At 32.6% G+C, this 18,027-nt stretch overlaps 2 protein-coding genes across 7 annotated transcripts; one reads left to right on the top strand and one right to left on the bottom strand.

The window, feature by feature from the left end:
• The first annotated feature begins 3,844 nt into the window (after nt 1-3,844).
• Nucleotides 3,845-7,490, top strand: LOC132030001 (pectin acetylesterase 8-like). 2 transcript variants are annotated; one of them, XM_059419456.1, is made up of 12 exons: nt 3,845-4,033; nt 4,405-4,487; nt 4,714-4,843; nt 4,961-5,040; nt 5,146-5,232; nt 5,737-5,861; nt 6,008-6,068; nt 6,164-6,217; nt 6,450-6,527; nt 6,650-6,755; nt 6,898-7,043; nt 7,142-7,489. In XM_059419456.1, exons 1-12 carry the CDS (start codon nt 3,925-3,927, stop codon nt 7,268-7,270), a joined length of 1,188 nt encoding a protein of 395 aa, XP_059275439.1. In that variant the 5' UTR covers nt 3,845-3,924; the 3' UTR covers nt 7,271-7,489. The 2 variants fall into 2 exon arrangements, with proteins under 2 accessions (XP_059275439.1, XP_059275440.1); XM_059419457.1 differs by lacking the exon at nt 3,845-4,033 and adding an exon at nt 4,088-4,318 and having other exon boundaries at nt 7,142-7,490.
• A 1,145-nt stretch (nt 7,491-8,635) lies between these two features.
• On the bottom strand, nt 8,636-14,249 carry LOC132030003 (uncharacterized). 5 transcript variants are annotated; one of them, XM_059419461.1, is made up of 6 exons: nt 14,137-14,246; nt 13,774-13,850; nt 13,613-13,682; nt 10,968-11,077; nt 10,377-10,491; nt 8,636-9,026 (listed from the first exon to the last, which is right to left on the bottom strand). In XM_059419461.1, the coding sequence occupies exons 2-6, from the start codon at nt 13,832-13,834 to the stop codon at nt 8,942-8,944; spliced, it is 441 nt and encodes a 146-aa protein (XP_059275444.1). In that variant the 5' UTR covers nt 13,835-13,850; nt 14,137-14,246; the 3' UTR covers nt 8,636-8,941. The 5 variants fall into 5 exon arrangements, with proteins under 5 accessions (XP_059275444.1, XP_059275442.1, XP_059275443.1 ...); XM_059419459.1 differs by having other exon boundaries at nt 13,774-13,855; nt 14,137-14,243; XM_059419460.1 differs by lacking the exon at nt 14,137-14,246 and adding an exon at nt 13,945-14,010 and having other exon boundaries at nt 13,774-13,855.
• Between the last annotated feature and the right edge of the window lie 3,778 nt (nt 14,250-18,027).

The following is an 18,027-nucleotide window of genomic DNA, read 5'->3' as shown; positions in this document are numbered from 1 at the left end:
GAATTGTGTTTTCTTGAATGAAATCACAGATTTATCATCCCCCGATGATAAAGAAGGTATTCTTGGAATAAACACATGTGCATTCTTGAAATCTCCGGTAACCATTTTAGCACTAATAACATGTATTTTGAAATCACAACAGATCAATCGAGTACCGTTACATAATCCTTCACAAGGATTCAAATTCCGTAATAATATAATTGGACAATTTTGTTTCAAAGTCAATTTGTAAGGCGGTAAACCCGCAGAATTTAATATATGCAGAAAAACTTCAAATTGACTCTGATCTTTAGGCTCAATAGTTTCATCTATAGCAACAAATATTTTTATTGTACTTGGAAATCTAGTTATGAGCATTTCATTGATTTCATTCACAAAATCATTTTTCGTTGTTAGAATAACACGAGAGTTCTGATTGCCTGCATCGGTGAACAGTGTGTGGATATTCGGATAGGTCACATCAAATAAAGCGTCTAAAGATTCTTTCTCAGTTGTGAAAGGTACAATTAATGAATCTGGAATTTCAATTTTGTTGTTAAGATTTATTTTTTTCCTTTCCATTTCCAATTCTCATAAGATAACTACAAAAAGCTGGATCTGTTTTTGCACGCATATTTATAGATAACAACAATTTTTCCATTTGGCTTCAGATATGAGAGTATAACAAACTTTCATTAATGAAATCTTCTTTTTTCCCGTTTCGTACTACCGGAAGAGTTTGTCTAAAATCGCCTAAAAAAATGACAACCTTTCCTCCGAAAAGTATATTCGTATCCATTAGATCTTTTAAGAGTAAATCAAAAGTTCCAATCATTTTCTTTTTGGCCATCGATATTTCATCCCATACGATCAATCTTGCATCTCGGATTAACTGTGCTAATGCACTTTGTTTGCTAATATTGCAACTGAAATTTCCATCAACATCTATAGGAATTTTAAGTCGTGAATGTGTTGTTCGTCTATCACTAAGAAGAGATGCTGCAACACCAGATGTTGCTGTTGCAAGGGCTATATATCTTTTACGGTGCCCGGTGGCTAACAAAGCACGATATAAAAATGTCTTTCCAGTCCCCCCCGGACCAATAACGAAAAAAGCTCCTGCTCTATTTGAGAATATTCTATGAATAATAATAGTATCATATGCTTTTCGTTGTTCTCTATTTCCACGATATACTCTGGGATTTTAGATTTATTTATATGAAGTATGAAGGCAAGGGACCGTTTGGTCCTTGAACAGTTCTTTCAAAATAAGGGATTGATTGAATTGTCTTATTAGGGCAATTCAGGGTTCATATGCTTAGTCAGAAGGAATAATCCAATGGAGTTCATGGATTTACCTAGATCAGTTTATGGGCTAATCAATAAAGGATTTTAATTTTCTATGCAATAATAAATCTTCTTGAGTAACGTTAATATTTCTTTCAAAATGGATTTCTTTCATTTCTCTAGCTTGGGGAGATGCTCTAATTGTTTGACCAAGAGGTTTATACTAATTAATATCATGTCCCATAGAATGCAAGATATCATTGATATGATTCAATGCTCTACACCGAATATCATTTGATCTCAAATTGGGTAAAATGTTATAGTCCTCGCACATTAAATATACCAAACCCTATTTATGTCACATCTTAGTAATATTAATGTATGAGATAATATATAAATATAGCTAGCCTTTGTGACGTACAAAATTAAGAAAGGACACAGAGAAAATGATGAAAGAGACCGTTGGGGAGTTGCAGCGCATGAAATTCATCTAAATCGTAATTTTTCATCGGAAAATTACATTATATAAAGTTAAAATTATTCTTTTATATATATATATATATATATATATATATATATATATATATATATATATATATAATAAATATTTAATCTCTTTAGCTTCTTCATATATTTTATTCTTTATGGTTTGAATCTCTTTAGTGAAAATTTTGGTTCAACGACCTAATAAAAATGCTCGGAGTTCAATTATGATAAACTTGATATACCAACTTTTTAATTCTTTAATACATGTCAAGCTCAAACTGTACTTTCTGATCTTCGCCTAAACAAGTAGAATATTTCATGCATTACTCTGATTTCTCTTTCATTAGATGTAATCCTCAATTAATTTTAGCTTTTGCTTTACGAAATCAAGTTCCAGTATTTACTTTAATTACGACATGGTGTTTAATTAGCATCTCCTCTCTTAATTGACAATGCATAAAGTAGCATCAGATGAAATTGATGTAATATTTCTTACACATTTAATTTTTTCCGCAGCAAAAATAAATAAACTAATTCCTCGTCCTATGAGGTAAAGTGGAACTTGCAGAATTTAATTTAAGGAGATTTTGCTAGTGACTAAGGCTTATCCACGGTTGTAGTTAAACAGTATGAGCAAGTGGGTCTCTACTTAACACGATAAGTTGGTTTCGTTCGTTGCAGCCTTTTTTCCTTTTCATGACGCAACCATAGGATAAAAATAAATTGTGTACCAAATTTTTTTTTTTTTTTTTTGTTATTTATGAAAATGAAACTAAAAATTATAATTTCGTTGAATTTACAAGATAAAAAATGTGAGACTTACAAAATATAACGAAGTTGTATTTAATTTATTTAACCACAAAAAAAAAAAAAACGTCGGCTAAGCCTATAAAAATATCACTTTAGTTTCATCGACCTTACATAATTTCTCTCCATAACCCCTAGGTAGAAAAAAATAGTTCGTTGATGCATCAGCAACACTGAACACTATTGTAAATATTCGTGATTGAAAGTTTGTCAAACCACAATAGGTATGTAATTGAACTTGAAAGTGAATTATTCAGTGGTGTGGAATGTTTATATATAACTGAATGTCTCACCTTCTTTTGTCGTTCTTTTTAATTAGTAAACAAGAATTAAATATCGTCCAATTTCTTAACATACGGCGGAAATAATAATTTAGAACCAAAAAATAAATACAGTCATTTCCCAATTCTGTCAATATAACACAAATAATCTACTAAAGTAGCCAAAAAAGAAAATCGAAATAACCAATATATGGTTGGTAATTTGAACAGGAACGTTTGCAACAATATCGGAATTCACTAATCAAATTAGGTCTGATAGTCATGGCAAAGAAATGGAGAGTTTTGCATTCCATGAAATTCTATTTTCAAACACAGATAGGCCTCTTCGTTCTTGAAAATTATATATATTTTTTTTTATTCCCACCATGTCAAGGCTTACGAGAGAAAAAGAGCAAATTTGTTGAGCACCATGTACTCTATTGTTCCAATCATGTTAAGGTGGTTACCCAATTCTTTTACCCATATTTAAAAAGAAAAAAATTGTACCTCACATATATTTGCAGTAAATAATATCAGCGAAAGATATTCAGATGAACAATCTAATTTCTCCGTAGATATAATTTTAGATATGCATATATTAAATTGATGATTCACAATATCAATTCATCAAAATGATTTGTGTCCTGATTTAATACCAGGCTAATTAAATAGTTAAAGTAATAAAGTTCATACATTTAGTCCCACCTGATTTGGGTAATCTTATATTTCAAATTTAAAGTTGTAGTATGTTCATTTGAAATCAACAAAGTAGCTTCTCTATTAAGAGATAAATACTTAAGATTTTACCCTATTTAGATGTGATCTAGATTGTTAGTTAATAAAATCTGGTATATATTCCAGATTTATCTGCCTGAAAATAAGGTAAAGAAATCAATGCTATTTTAAAAAGTTTTTCAAACTTACCTAAATTGGCAATTTTCGTATTCAATTAAATTCCAATTATTTCACCATTATATTTATTCCATATACGGCTTTAGTTCACACTTCATTACTTAAACAGTTAACATGGCTTCTTTGTTGAAAAATTCTGTATATATACTTCTACCCACCATCAGCAATATATGTTATTAAGAGAAATAGCAGAATGGTGACCGCTTTTTTGTTCTTTTTTGTTTCTTTGCTGATTTTTTGTACAACAGAAAGTCTCCTTGTTAATATCACTATACTTCAAAGTGCCGTAGCAAAAGGAGCTGGTGAATATCTTCTTCTTTTCTCTTTTCATTCCTTTTTTCTTTTTTGGTTGAATAACCTGGACTTATGAATTAAAAAGAAAAACCTTTCTTTTTAAATAGTTCTGAATGTTTATAGATTTGCATGTATTTGTATGTACACACATACATACATAGAGGCGCTCAGAAACACAAATAGTTCTCTCTATCTATTTATATATCGTTCGATTATCTATTAACGTTTCTTAATTCGTGCGTGTATATATGCACATATACACACGACACACATACTCATGGGTCTATCTATCTGTATATTTATTGATTAGCTATGTTTTTATTATATATTTATTTAGCTATTTATTTATTTATAACTATTGTTAATGTTGTGTTTATAGTTTGCTTGGATGGAACTCCACCAGCATACCATCTTGATAGAGGATCTGGTACAGGATTGAAGAATTGGGTAATATCACTTGAGGTTAGTTTAGTTTCAATAATTCTTCCTTTAAAACTCTGTTTATCTCTATGGAATTTATTTCAATAATTAATAATGACAAAACTTAAAATTCTCCAAAACCGAACGTCCATCCTTGAGATTGATTTATTAATGAAACTTACTTTAGATTTTAACATTTATGCTTGTGAATTTCTATCTTAGAATAGAAATTTATTAATTATAATAATTTGTTAATTTGGATATTAAGGGAGGTGGATGGTGCGAAAATGTTACTCATTGTCTTCAAAGGAAGAATACTCACTTGGGATCTAGTGCAAAAATGGGTAAACAAAGTGCTTTTTCAGCAATGATGAGTAATGATCCCAAGTATAATCCAGGTAACATTCTAATTTTTAATTCATGTCACAATTATTTTATTTAGTTTGTATATTTTATGTATATATACATCTTATATAGTATGATTGATACAACTAGACTGCTTTTGAAATATGTAGAATTTTACAATTGGAATAGAGTTTCTGTCAGATATTGTGATGGAGGATCCTTTACAGGAGATGTTGAAGTAGTTGATCCTGTAAGTCACATTGAGTGTATTCTTCAGAGCTCTTAATTTGTTAATAAGTATAGTAATTATAATATTTAGGTTTTCTTTTTCTAATTAAACCTCCAAATTTTCCAGGGTACTGGACTTCATTATCGAGGGTCAAGGATATACAAAGCTATTATGGAGGAATTATTGGCTCAAGGAATGAATACAGCTCAAAATGTATGATCACATTGAGTTTTTTTACTTATATACTCTCTGGAAAAAGCAAAAAAAAAAAACTGATGTTTACACCAAAAACCTGTAGTACTTTTAATATGTCATAGTAAATAGCAGGTTTTATTTTTCAAGTTATTAATCTCACTTTTTACGGATATTTACTAGTAGAAGTTGTAGTTATCTTTTCGGCGATCTAACAGTCTATGAATTCTTTTAAACTGCTAGAGCATTAAAGTTTGCCTCCATTTAACTTCCGAACATTTTATAGTGAATTAGTTTTTTTATAAATAGAAACGCAACACAATACCTCTACCAAACTATCTAAACTCATAGTTTAGTGGCAAGACTCTAACGAAATGTGTGGACACAACGGTCTCCTTCTCCTCCTCGCTTCCCCTCTTATATACAAGAAAAAAGAAAAGAACTAAACACAATTTTCATTTTTATTTCCACTTTCTAACTCTATAATTCTTAAGAGTCTAAAAAAATTAATTTTTAAAATGGTAGGCTATACTCTCTGGATGTTCAGCTGGAGGATTGGCAACAATTTTGCATTGTGACAACTTCAGAGCCCTACTACCAAAAAGTGCTAAAGTTAAATGCTTTTCAGATGCTGGTTATTTTGTTGATCTGTAAGCATTCTTCTTCCACATAAGATTTCAATTCTCATAAATACTTTTTTATTTTTTGGTAATTAAATTCTCGCAAGCTATGTACAATAATTATTTTCTTTTATTGGTTTTATTCTTCATATTAACAGTTTTGTGTATGTTCCCAGCAAGGATATTAGAGGGAAAGCATATATTGAACAGTACTTCAATGATATTGTCACTTTACATGTATGTTTTTTTTTCCACTTTTTCATTGCCTATTATTATTTTAAAAAATGTATTCTTCCCTTACCTGTTTTGTTATTTATTTTCTTGAATTTTAGGGCTCCGCCAAGAATTTACCTCCATCATGTACTTCAAAGTTGAAACCAAGTTTGGTAAGTACAATATAATATCAAGAACTAAATTCTTCATTTAACAACACAGCATGGGTCTTAAAAAAATATGTCGAAGTTCGTACGAAAATTATCTATTCAAATTGTATATCTTGAACTACCAATTACATTATCTCTAAATGCATAACATAATTTAGTTTCTAAAGGTAATTAATATATTACGAATTATGAAACAAATTAATGAATCTAAGATTTTCTTTTACAAACGGTGCAGTGCTTTTTCCCTCAAAATGTGGCTCAACAAATTCAAACGCCACTTTTCATTATAAATGCAGCTTATGATCATTGGCAGGTCAGTTTATTAGATTTACTAGTATGATTTTTCAAATATGTTTCATAATAATTTTTTTCATTTTTTCCTTTTACATTTTATCTTCTTTTGTCCTGAATTTTATATATTTACTTTAAATTAAGGTAAGAAACAGCTTGGTCGCTCCTGGTGCTGATCCTAAGGGTAGCTGGACAAGTTGCAAAGCTGATATAAAAAATTGCACATCAAGTCAGCTCAAAGTTCTTCAAGGTCAGTAATTTTTTAAAAAATTTCGACGCATTATTTATTCGCCAAATTTTTTTTTCCACTTAATCTAAAAGAAATAGACAAATTTATCAAACATTTTTTGAGTATATTTTGTTTAAGTCCTAATCTTTGAACAATTATTTAGTATTCAGAGATGAATTTTTAAAGACATTGGAAGGGCTAGGCCCATCTTCAACAAGAGGATATTACATCAACTCTTGCTTTTCACATTGTCAAACTCAACAACAAGCTTATTGGTTTGGTCCCAATTCACCTAGATTATTCAACAAGGTAAAACTAATTAGTAGACTTATTAAGCAAATTTTCATTTCCCCCCTATATAATTCTGTTTAATAATTGTGATTTTGGACTTACAATGAATGTTGCAGACAATAGCTGAAGCTGTACAAGATTGGTTTTTGGACAGAAATTTGTTTCGACAGATTGATTGCCCCTATCCTTGTGACAAAACATGTGTTGAAGAACCCACTTACATAATTAGTTCAGAAGATACATAATTATAGAGGATATGTATGTCTTTTTTATAGAAGTTTTGACATTGGTAGAGGGGATTTATAATGATATATTAGAAGGACAAATTCTTTGATTAATGGAATTGTGGCATCATAGAAATGATCAATTTTATAAATGTGGTTGTTTTCATAACTTGTTTTGTCTGTTTATTTTCGGTGCCCGTTATTGAACATGTTGTCACTGTCGACATTAGGTCAAGAGCATAAATATTGATTTGGACAAATTTCTACTTTAAACGTTGTGTTTTGATCTCCCAAGTAATTGAATTCTTGATTAAGATGTTTATCTAATCATCTTAATCTCATCAAAAGTTTCCAACTCAAATTTCCTAACATAATACAAGCTTTCTACTTCTTCACGGTACTATTATGTCTTATCAACATTTAAATTCTTCTTATTTTGATGATCCTCGCCCCTGATCTCACATGCATCTACTGCTTCGTGGCTAAACTTTTCGGGTAAATATTTATTCTTCCTTTGTGCTGATATATCAAACAATAATAATTTATCATAGTTAAATAGTTTTAATGAATGAAAATATACAGAAGTATTAAGTTATTAACCAATCATGGTTAAACAATAAAAATATGTATTAAAACACATGTAATGCATTTATTCATTTGCTACAAATATCATATGCGAGAGTCCTCCGGAAATAATTTTGTTAAGAGAACAACGATAAAATAAGTTTTTGCTTCAGGTGCAATTGTACATAGAATATGTTGTTTAGCTTTACCAGTCTATTACTATTGATCACAATAGATTGGATAGTTCTTCTCCAACTATAACAAAATCTCCTTATATCGACCAATCTATTCCTTCTAGAAAACAAATTCCACTAATTGATACACAAATTAAATGCATTCGTTATCCTTAGCCAACTAACGTCACGTGAGAGTCTCCTAATCCAGTTGCATTTCACCTCATCTATTCAAACTCAAATTTCTTTTGAACTACGGATTTGTGTAATCCTTGAAGTGTTGTCTTCTAAGGATGGATGCCAAAATTATTAAACTACACATTTGAAACAATGATGCATGGATTTACCATAGTTTTAAGCTATCATTTGAGATTTTCAGCACTTACGATTTGATTGATTTCTTTGCTACAATTTGGAAAATTGCATTTTGGACAAGTGTTTTAGATATGATGTATGAACTATATGTTTTCTCATCCATTTTATAATGTGTTACGTGTCACGTAATGTCGGAGCTTCTAGTCCCATCTACTTATACAATGCTGACGGGGTCAAAACTCACCACTTGGCTAAAGATCTGTTCAAATATATTACTTTTACAGGCATATAGAGTTTTAACTATTTCCGTCTTGCTACACTGCTTAGTTGCTAATTGAGGGTGAAAGCATCGCCGACTTATCATAACTAGAACTTCAGTGTCTGTTTAATCACAAAATGACATCCCAGTTGAGGTGATACAACCTTGATGTGTACTGAGCTTGTGCATAAACATACAACACAATACTGAATAACAGCTCAAGAAATACTACTGATTCAACTAAAAAGTTCCTATCCATTGAGATGCAGAGAACATGGATCTCTAAATAGAACTAAATGGTAAATAAAGAAAAACAAAAACACCATGAACCGACCAATCCTCCATAGAAATGTAACATATTTTGACATATACACAAAGCAATTAATGATTTCTTCGACTAAGTTGCCATGCAAACTGATCGAGAACTACCATTGCACGGGATGCTGATGCAATCGAGCCATCATACCTGTATGAGCAAGTAGTAAATTCATGGTTCCAGTGAGTCAAATCCAATTTCAGGTCAGCATGTTTAAGCCCAGTCAGTAGAAAACTCTGCAGGGTGCAAGTGTTCTGTTTAAATAGGGAATTACAGACTTCAACAGCCAACTTTTATTTTAAACTTGAGCACATAAAACGGTCATTTACTAGGTCCTAGTGCTTTGAATCCAATAGAGAAAAGACTCAAACTAATGTAGCTAGACAAAGAGGTTCATGTGCCCCACAAGTAAAAAGAGGGTCAAGATGATTTTCTAAGAGACCTGAACAATCAAAACTCAATCCTAAACCGGAGATGTAAACGGTTAAACTCAAACATAACCAGAAAAGGAAAAGAATAAGCTTCAACTACCATCCAACTTCATTAACACCAATCTATGTTGCTCGGACTCTTCAAAAATGTCATTTTTGGAGTATCCGACACGGGTGCGGCATCTAAAGTGAAGAGTCCGCGCAACTTAGACACCAATGCCTCAGAGTCCCACTGATGTAGGAAGAAAGAAGGATTCTTTTGATAATTAGAAAGAGAGATATAACCTACAAACAACTAAACAAGGCAACAAAATAATAGAAACTCTGGGCAGATTTTGTAGGGCTTTCGAGATCAAAATAATTCACATCTACTTAGCTCTTTATGGGGAGTTGTGAACCGAGGATAGAGAAGCCAATGGAACCACACTTAATCTTTGTGACAATTTACACCGTCGCATTTGGTTTTGGGAGGGGTTATATATGACAAGTGAACTTTATGCTTCTTCTTGAATGCTAATTAAAGAGCTGGCTTCCGATAAATGAATATTTGAAGTGCTGAGATAAATTAAAGAGGGACGATAATCGGAATATAAATATAAGAGAAGGACCAAAAAGTGATTCTCCGAAGACATTTATTTACGAACATCTCGAATGATATCAAGAAAAGATCAACAAAGAGCTCTGAAGGAATTTGATGGAATCTTAACAATCAAAAAAAGAATTTGAAGGAATCTTATTGATATTTATATATGCATCTCTTTAAATTACCATGCATAGCCTGAGCTTCGCGCACCCGGCTGCACTTTTTTTTATTTTATTTAATTTTTTTTTAATTTTTTTTTTATTATAACAATCCTACAAAGAAACTTTGTCACTAATTAACAAGTATTTTCTTTCATGCATCGAAATCCAAAGAATCACGGTACTGTGCCCACTTTGTTTCCATGACAATGTGACTTCTAGATTACAGATTAGAATCAGGATTATACATGGATTTGTCATTTCTTTGGGTCTAATAGAATGGTGGGTGCAAATTGGCCTACTGTAACCTAAGGACAGAAATACTTACAGCCCAATCAAGAGGAATGCTCCTGTGTGCATCAGAATTGCACCTTCACCAGCAGGTTTTGAAGTACTCATCGATCTTGCACAGAACCAACTCTCATGAATTGATGTTACAAGATCTGTCCATGAAAATGGCAAAGCTATCTTTTAGGCGTCATATATATTTTCAAAAACAAACTAGTTGTTCTGGTTTTAGTGATTCTTTCTAAAGAATTGCAATTACAACGAACATAAACAAGTAACCAGGCATGAGAGTTCGTGTTTTGCTGTGCATAATTGACTCTGTGAACAAAAATGCTATGAAACAGCAGCCCAACCACAAAACCACCACAAAAGCTGTTCTTTAGGAAAGATTGGTATATTGCATTTACTTCTCAATATCACATTCACAGGTGCAAGAGGCAAAGTATGAACATGACTGTAGGCACTCCATCACTATTTCTACACATTTCAACCAAAGTGCCAACTCCAAGCTTCAGAATTGGAACTACCACAAAGTGGTATACAGTTCTTTTTACAGGTTAAAGATAAAATACTTCCGGAACACAAAGTTCAGGCATGATATATTTTCATTTGTAAGCAGCAATAAACTCACATTGGTTGTGTCCAATGACAAAGCTCTCTGTCTGCAGTTTGTTTCTCTTGACAAAACTGACAAGTTCACACATTTCAGTTGGATCTGCCTTTATACCCTCTTGCTCTGCACTACAAGCATAAACATAAGGCTTTAAACCTACACCATTTTCCAGAAGCACAAAGCGAAGTGAAAAAGAAAACCAGTTTTGCACATTCAACTCCAAAGCATGGGACAAGAAAATGACACTTGAACTTTAATTATTCAGTATTTTCTTGTGGATACCCCTAAAGCAAGATCTTTAACCATGTGTAGGCTTCCAGGAACAGAACAAGGAGAATGGTTGTACAATCTTCTCTTCTAAACCTACAAACAATCTAAAGTCCCAAGGAAAGATGACCAGAAAGAAAGCCCTGGGAATGACGAGTGAAGTTGCTCATACTGAAGCCGGAAAGACCAATTTTTTATAAGAAGAAAAAATATCACTTTCATCAAGTACTGGTGGTATTTGAGGCAAAAGGGTTTTGATCAAAAGTCATGCAAGTTTGCATGAGTGGAGAAGCCTTCGCATTCTTAGTATGTTTGACAAGTGCAATTTTGAGGAGGAAACATAAGTTTTGGTGGCCATGCCTACTGCTCCCCCCACCCTAAACAAAAGATATCTATGGGTATCCCTCATAACTATATTACCCAGTTTAGTGGAGCTCCAGCATTTCAACAGCTTAGCTCCTATCTATAGTGTCAACTTGCACAGAAACATCTTACCTAGCCTTTACCAACATAATTAAAGAGGCGACATAACTATAACAAATTTTGGAGGCCAGGCCTAACGCTCCCCAAGCAAGGGATATAAATGGGTATCAGATATTCCTTATGACTATATCACCCAATTTAGTGGAGCTCCAACTTGTCAACAGCTCAGCTCCTGTCCATTGTGTCAACTTGCATAGGAACATCTTGCCTAGTCTTACCGACGTAGTAGCAAGATGACTGTGGTGCTTTGTCATTAAATAGTTTAATAATTATTTTGCATCTTAAGAATATTTTTAATGCAATAGTTGCATCACAAGTAACTTGAATAAAGAAAAAGAGAAATCTCTTTCAGGATTTGGATGACATAAGCTCATATGATGGTTGTAGCTCTTCTTAATGAAATGATACCTTTTGATTTAATAGTACTAACTTACATCTTGTGTAGTGCAATAACTTATAGTGTATTCTGTTGAAAGTCACGCTAATCCTAAAAAATATCCGATGCAATATTTGGAAGAATTATATTATTGTCAAATGCCAACAGACTCATTAAGAATATTGTATAGATATTTTTAGTGACGATGTTGTGACAAATACTAACCCTGGAAATCCACACAGATTGTAGAAAATAGAACAAAACAGAAGACAGAAGTCCATATACACAAAATAAGCTAGTTAGTGTATGTTTACACATGAAAGTACGCTTACATAGGATCATTCTCTGCTAGAAGCCTCTTTAGTCTATCTAGAGAAGTGTATGTCACTAGAAATTGTGAAGAACCTCTAATGCTAAAAAATCCCAGATATGTAAATATCGAATATATTCTAGGCGACATGATAGTGAGGTTCTTATAGACGAACCCAACTAATTTCAGATTGAGGCGTAGATGTTGTTGAATGTCGTAATAATTAGTGAATCAAAGAAATTAAGGTAGTTTTCTTATTTCATCTAGCTCAAAACTACTTTGTAAAGAGTCCGTTATATATTGTTCACCGCTCAATTCAAGAAGAGCTTACCTTTTTCTTACCTCTGTTACTAGGTATCAGTCATATGCATCAGAACCCGACAACTTTTTATAGATTTAAGTAACTTTCTACTACTAAAGGTCAGCTCTATGTTCCCTGCCTGGTCAAAATTTTCCTTCCACTTTGTAGTTCTACTTATTGTTTTCAAATCATGTTTACTTTTATGAACATAAATAGGATTTTTCTGTAGGGAGATTTTCTATTTTCTTCACCAGTTTAGTCAATTGGATAATTTGCGTATCCGCAATTTTTCTGACTAGAATCTAAGAACAACAAAACCCTCCCAAAGTCGAGAAGCACTCAACCACAACAAACCTTGTCCAAGTTAAATACTGAAATCACACAAGTGATATCACCAAAAAACTGAGCAATGAAGCTTGGTGCAGTTTTTGCAGTTAATTAATCTCTCTGAAAAGAGATTAATATACATGTTATTGACCGACTCAGTAAAAAAACATTGCAAAACTGCCCTGAGAAACCAAAAACAGAATACCCTTCTGAACTTATTATACTCATGAAAAGCTCATACTAGAAAAAAGCAATTGCATTGTTCTAAATAACCAGTTTACCTATCTCAAAGCAAACATTAAGTGGCCGTTTGGCCATGAATATTGTTTACTTTTTGCCGGAATTCATGTTTGGCCATAAAATTCCAGAATATGAAAAACACCAAAAAGTTGTTTTCACCTTTCTCACTCCAAATCACACACAAAAACTCAAAAACAACTCCAATCTGTATTCATGGCCAAACACAACTCTAATTTCCAAATACCATTTTTCACTTTGAAAACAAAAACTTCTTTCAAATACTCGCAATTTTTATCGGCAAACGGGACCTTAAGAGAAAATATAAGAGCTATAAATAGTTTTTCCACATTTTCACTTACATAGTAGACATCAACCGAGAAGGTCCATTAGGGTCATAATTTAAAAGAAAAGCAGCCTTCAATGGTTGACCTGAAAATGGAAAAACTCATCTCAGCTGACTAACTATACATATAAATAAAACTAAAAAAAGAACATAATCAAAAATGTTACATTTACTGACCTGAACCAACATTGCTTGAAATCCATTTTTCCCATATTTTATGCACAAATGCCCACTCCATTACTATATGCTTCTGCCTGCCCTAAAAGGACATTTCAATGCTTGAATTTCATAAGCTTTTTGGAGATAATAGAAATTACTGGAAGAAATTCAACATTAAAAGACACCTACATATAAAGAGAAAGGTTCTCAGAGGAATTTCATCAAACAGAAGACGTGCACAAACAACTTTTATTATTTAGCCTCGGGTTTATAACTATGGGATTCAAAAAAAATATTAAAATACATTATACACATAAACTCCTCCTTAGTCAAACTAAGACATTTGATTTGACTAATTTCTTTTTTTAAAAACAAATGTACCTGATAGAAACTTGGATATATCAGCTTTAGTAAAACACCAATAATAGCAAAGATGGCAAAATATAACCAAAAATTTGTAATTTGGGCCTAAAAGAGCACTCTGCTTGAGGTAAATGGGGCGCAAGTGCACAAATAGCCAGTTTTGGGACCCCATTTAAGTTATGACCTAAGTTTGTAATTCTTTGTACATTTAGCATTCGGGTACTGATAGTTACAAATATTTGCAAATGAAGCTAGCAAATATTCAGGAAATGAAGTTTGCAAACTGTGTGTGCAAGCAAACTTCTGACATACGTTTGATTTGTCGAATGCAAACTTTAAATATGTATGTTTGATGTATCAAATACTGCTAGAAATTGAGAAGTAGTTTTTCTGAAATTTAAAATACCGATCTTCATTCCTGCAAATATTTTAAAGTTTTTCCAACAACACGCGCTTCTTAAATTTTTGTATTTGAAACTCAAGACCTGTTTTTTCAGACTTGCAATAATGGTGATTTCTAGATGGTGTTTTAATTTATTCCATGAAAACTGAATCTTGTATAGAGGAGTTATTATTATTAATAGTTCAACTTCCTTGTTTATCTCTAATTAACTACTCATTAATTTCACTCATAATTCAAATCTAATTCCCAAAAAAGGTAAGATTCTATATTGATTTTTACGTTTCACCGTGCATTTAACTTATATTTTCGTTTTTTTTTTCGTTTGAATCAGCAATACAACTCTAAATAATTAATTATCACTGTTTGTTCTTGGTTTTTTTTGTTAGATTCAAGTGAAATGGCTAAGAAAGCTTCTACTCCGATGAGGACTAGAGGTATAGAACCCGAATTTTCAATTCCTAATGTTTTGGATTGATATTTTAATAGTTGTTTTTCATATATATTTTGGCTATATTTTTAATTGTATCTTGATTATTATGTTCAATATTACTTATTCTGGTTTCTGTTGACTATATTTTTCATATATTTTGACTATATTTAGAAAAATTTCAGAAAAATAAAAAAAAATAAAAAAAAGTTGCAGTGAAAACATTGTTACCTCAATTATGAACTCAATTATGACTATATTTTGGCTATATTTTAATTGTATTTTTGATTATTATGTTCAATATTACTTATTCTGGTTTCTGTTGACTATATTTTAGATATATTTTTCATATATTTTTCATATATTTTTCAAAATTTCAGAAAAATCAAAAAAAAATAAAAAAGTTGCAGTGAAAACGTTGTTACCTCAATTATGAACTCAACTTGAATTCGATATTTCAACAGATGAATTCAAATATATATTCATCGTTTAAAACGAGCTCTGTTCCTTTGGTTTGATATTGTTATTTTTCAAAGGTTTTTGATGAACTAGTTTTTGAACCTTTTTTTTTTTTTTGGTTAAAAATATGAATGTACTTTTTGAATTCAATATTTTTTGAATTTGTTAGCTGTTTGAATGAGATATGAGATCAGATATGGAATGGGAGGATATTTGCGTGAATCAAGGAACATTAAAAACTTATTTTAATTTAAATTGGAGTAGATTTTGTTTTCATAAATATAGCACTTTCAGTTTTCTCAGCGTGTGTATTTCCGTTATATTTATCCTATATTTAAGTCGACGCATCTACTAGCTAAATATAGGTTCTTCAGCTACGAATTGTAGATGTAGAACATTTAGTTATAGATTATTAGAATGAGCTAAAAGGTAGCTGTTTGTGAAAATTTTACTTATTATTATTTCCAAACCAAAATCAGGGCCCAATACCCAACCGACCCGACCGGCCCAACATCTAAACGTAAAAAGCTCCCTGAGTACCTAATCAGTAACCAGTTGAACCAAAACCAAACAATCACAAAGCCTTAACGATGCCCCATCTCCTTTATCACTCCATCATCATCACCGCACAGCCCTTCAAAGCTCATTTTAGTTCATAGAATTAAAAATGTAGTCATTTGATTACTTATGCTAGTTTACTTGCTATTCTGCCTACTCTGGACGTGAAATGGTTAAATGGATCACTAATGACACTTAAAGAATAATAACTACTTAACTATGTGAACAATTGCGTCTGTCATTTGCTTTCCTATTTTGCCATTTTCAGCATAAAAAAAAATGTTGTTTTAATGTGAAAATGATGTGATCCTACTAGGCACACTTCACTTGAAGGCTCACATTGAAGACCAAGGCATGGGATTCCAATCCATTCAAGCTAGGAGGATGACCAAAGGAGCATTGGAGACCCATGGAGAGACATACAAGCCCCATAAGAAGGCCTATGAAGTATGGAAAGTAGCTTGGAGAGGAATGAAAGAAGAAACTACAAGAAAGAAGGCCAACACTCAAAGTGGCTAGGGTCGCAAGGGGCAGAAACGCAAATGTGGCTAGACGTGCAAAAGAAGGGCCATAAATGCAAATGATCACAATTGCAAGCTTTGAGGATTGGATGATGGCTATATGTGCAAGAGGAGCCTTTTCAGATTTCAAGCCAACACCCAACTAGCCAAACAAGGCCCTTCTCTCATTAATGGCATTTTTGTAATAACTAGCCTAGCTCTTAAGTCTCTTAGTATAAATACTAGACTTAGGTTATTTTCATCTTTAGATTATGTTGAATGAAGAAAACTCTTATGAGAGATTGTAGTTGATAGTCTTAGATTAATATAGATTGTTTGGTTGGTTAACCAAGTGTTGCTTCCTAGTTGTGAAGTGAATTGCTTATTTCCATCGAAGTCAATGTTGCTCATTTGTGGATTCATTTGAGTCGTTTGTTGATTCAAATTGCTTAGGTTCTAGGGTTTGTAAATCCGATTGGAAGGGTTAGGGTTTGATATACCCTTTCTTGTCCATTGATTTCTTGCTCTTGGGTCAAGTATCTATCCATCTATCCTCTTCCATTTCTACTCTTCTTCCACCCTTTAGTTTGATTTTCTTGTTCTTTTGTTTTTCTAGAGTTTCCTAGGTAGAATCGTATCATTTGGTATCAGAGCTAGTTTAGAAGAGTGTTCTTACATTCTTCAATCCTTGGTTCAAAGAAAGTCCAAAAAAAAAAAATATATATATATATATATATAAAATCTCAAAAAAAATCCATATTCTGAAACCCTAAAAATTTTGTTCTTGTTTCTCGAATTTGAAGTTATATTTGAGTTTGTTGATATCCGAAACCCCTAAATCCAAGAGTTGAGTTCATTTGGTTAGGTTTGGAGTGAATCACCATTGTTGAGCTTTGAAAAATCAAAAAGTGGGTTTGGTGATTGAGTTGAAATTGGAGCTAATTGATTAGTGGGCTTTGTTCTCCATATCAAAGGGAGCTTGGATCTGAAAATTGGAGAAAAAAGGAGTTGATTTGGTCCTAGATTGCATTTGGGTGTTCTTGGTGTTCATAAGAACATTCATATCTTCATATTAGAGAAGAAGATCAAAGAAGAAGGTTTGATCTAAAATTTCTTCCTAGAGCAAGTGGAAAGTTGTTTGTTGGGCCAAAAAGGGCAAATCCTGGGTCGTGTGGGGCCCAATACGTCACCAGATCCAAGAAATTTGACCCAAAGTTCGAGAAAACGAAGCCCAGGAGTGCATGTTCTGACCACGCGTCTCACAGCCAAAGCACAGCACGGGCATGCGCTACACGTGCGACGCACGACCATCGCACGTGGCCAAAATTACTTTGGAAAATTTTGATTTTTCTGCAGAGCGTGTGTTGTACAGATTCAGAGAGGGGTATTTTGTGCGATCCTTGTGCGACGCATGACCATCACATGACTCTGAAAATTTCAAATTTTTTTCTAAGTGTTAGATTCAGAGAGGGGTGTTTTGTGCGCTGGTTGCGCGACGCACAGCCAACGCACGACCATCAGACAGTTCGTCTAAGTGTCCCAAAACGGTTTGATTCCTCCAC

Source organism: Lycium ferocissimum, chromosome 9, assembly GCF_029784015.1.
Source record: "Lycium ferocissimum isolate CSIRO_LF1 chromosome 9, AGI_CSIRO_Lferr_CH_V1, whole genome shotgun sequence".
Classification (NCBI taxonomy): Eukaryota; Viridiplantae; Streptophyta; class Magnoliopsida; order Solanales; family Solanaceae; genus Lycium; species Lycium ferocissimum.
This window is presented reverse-complemented; position numbering and strand designations above follow the sequence as displayed.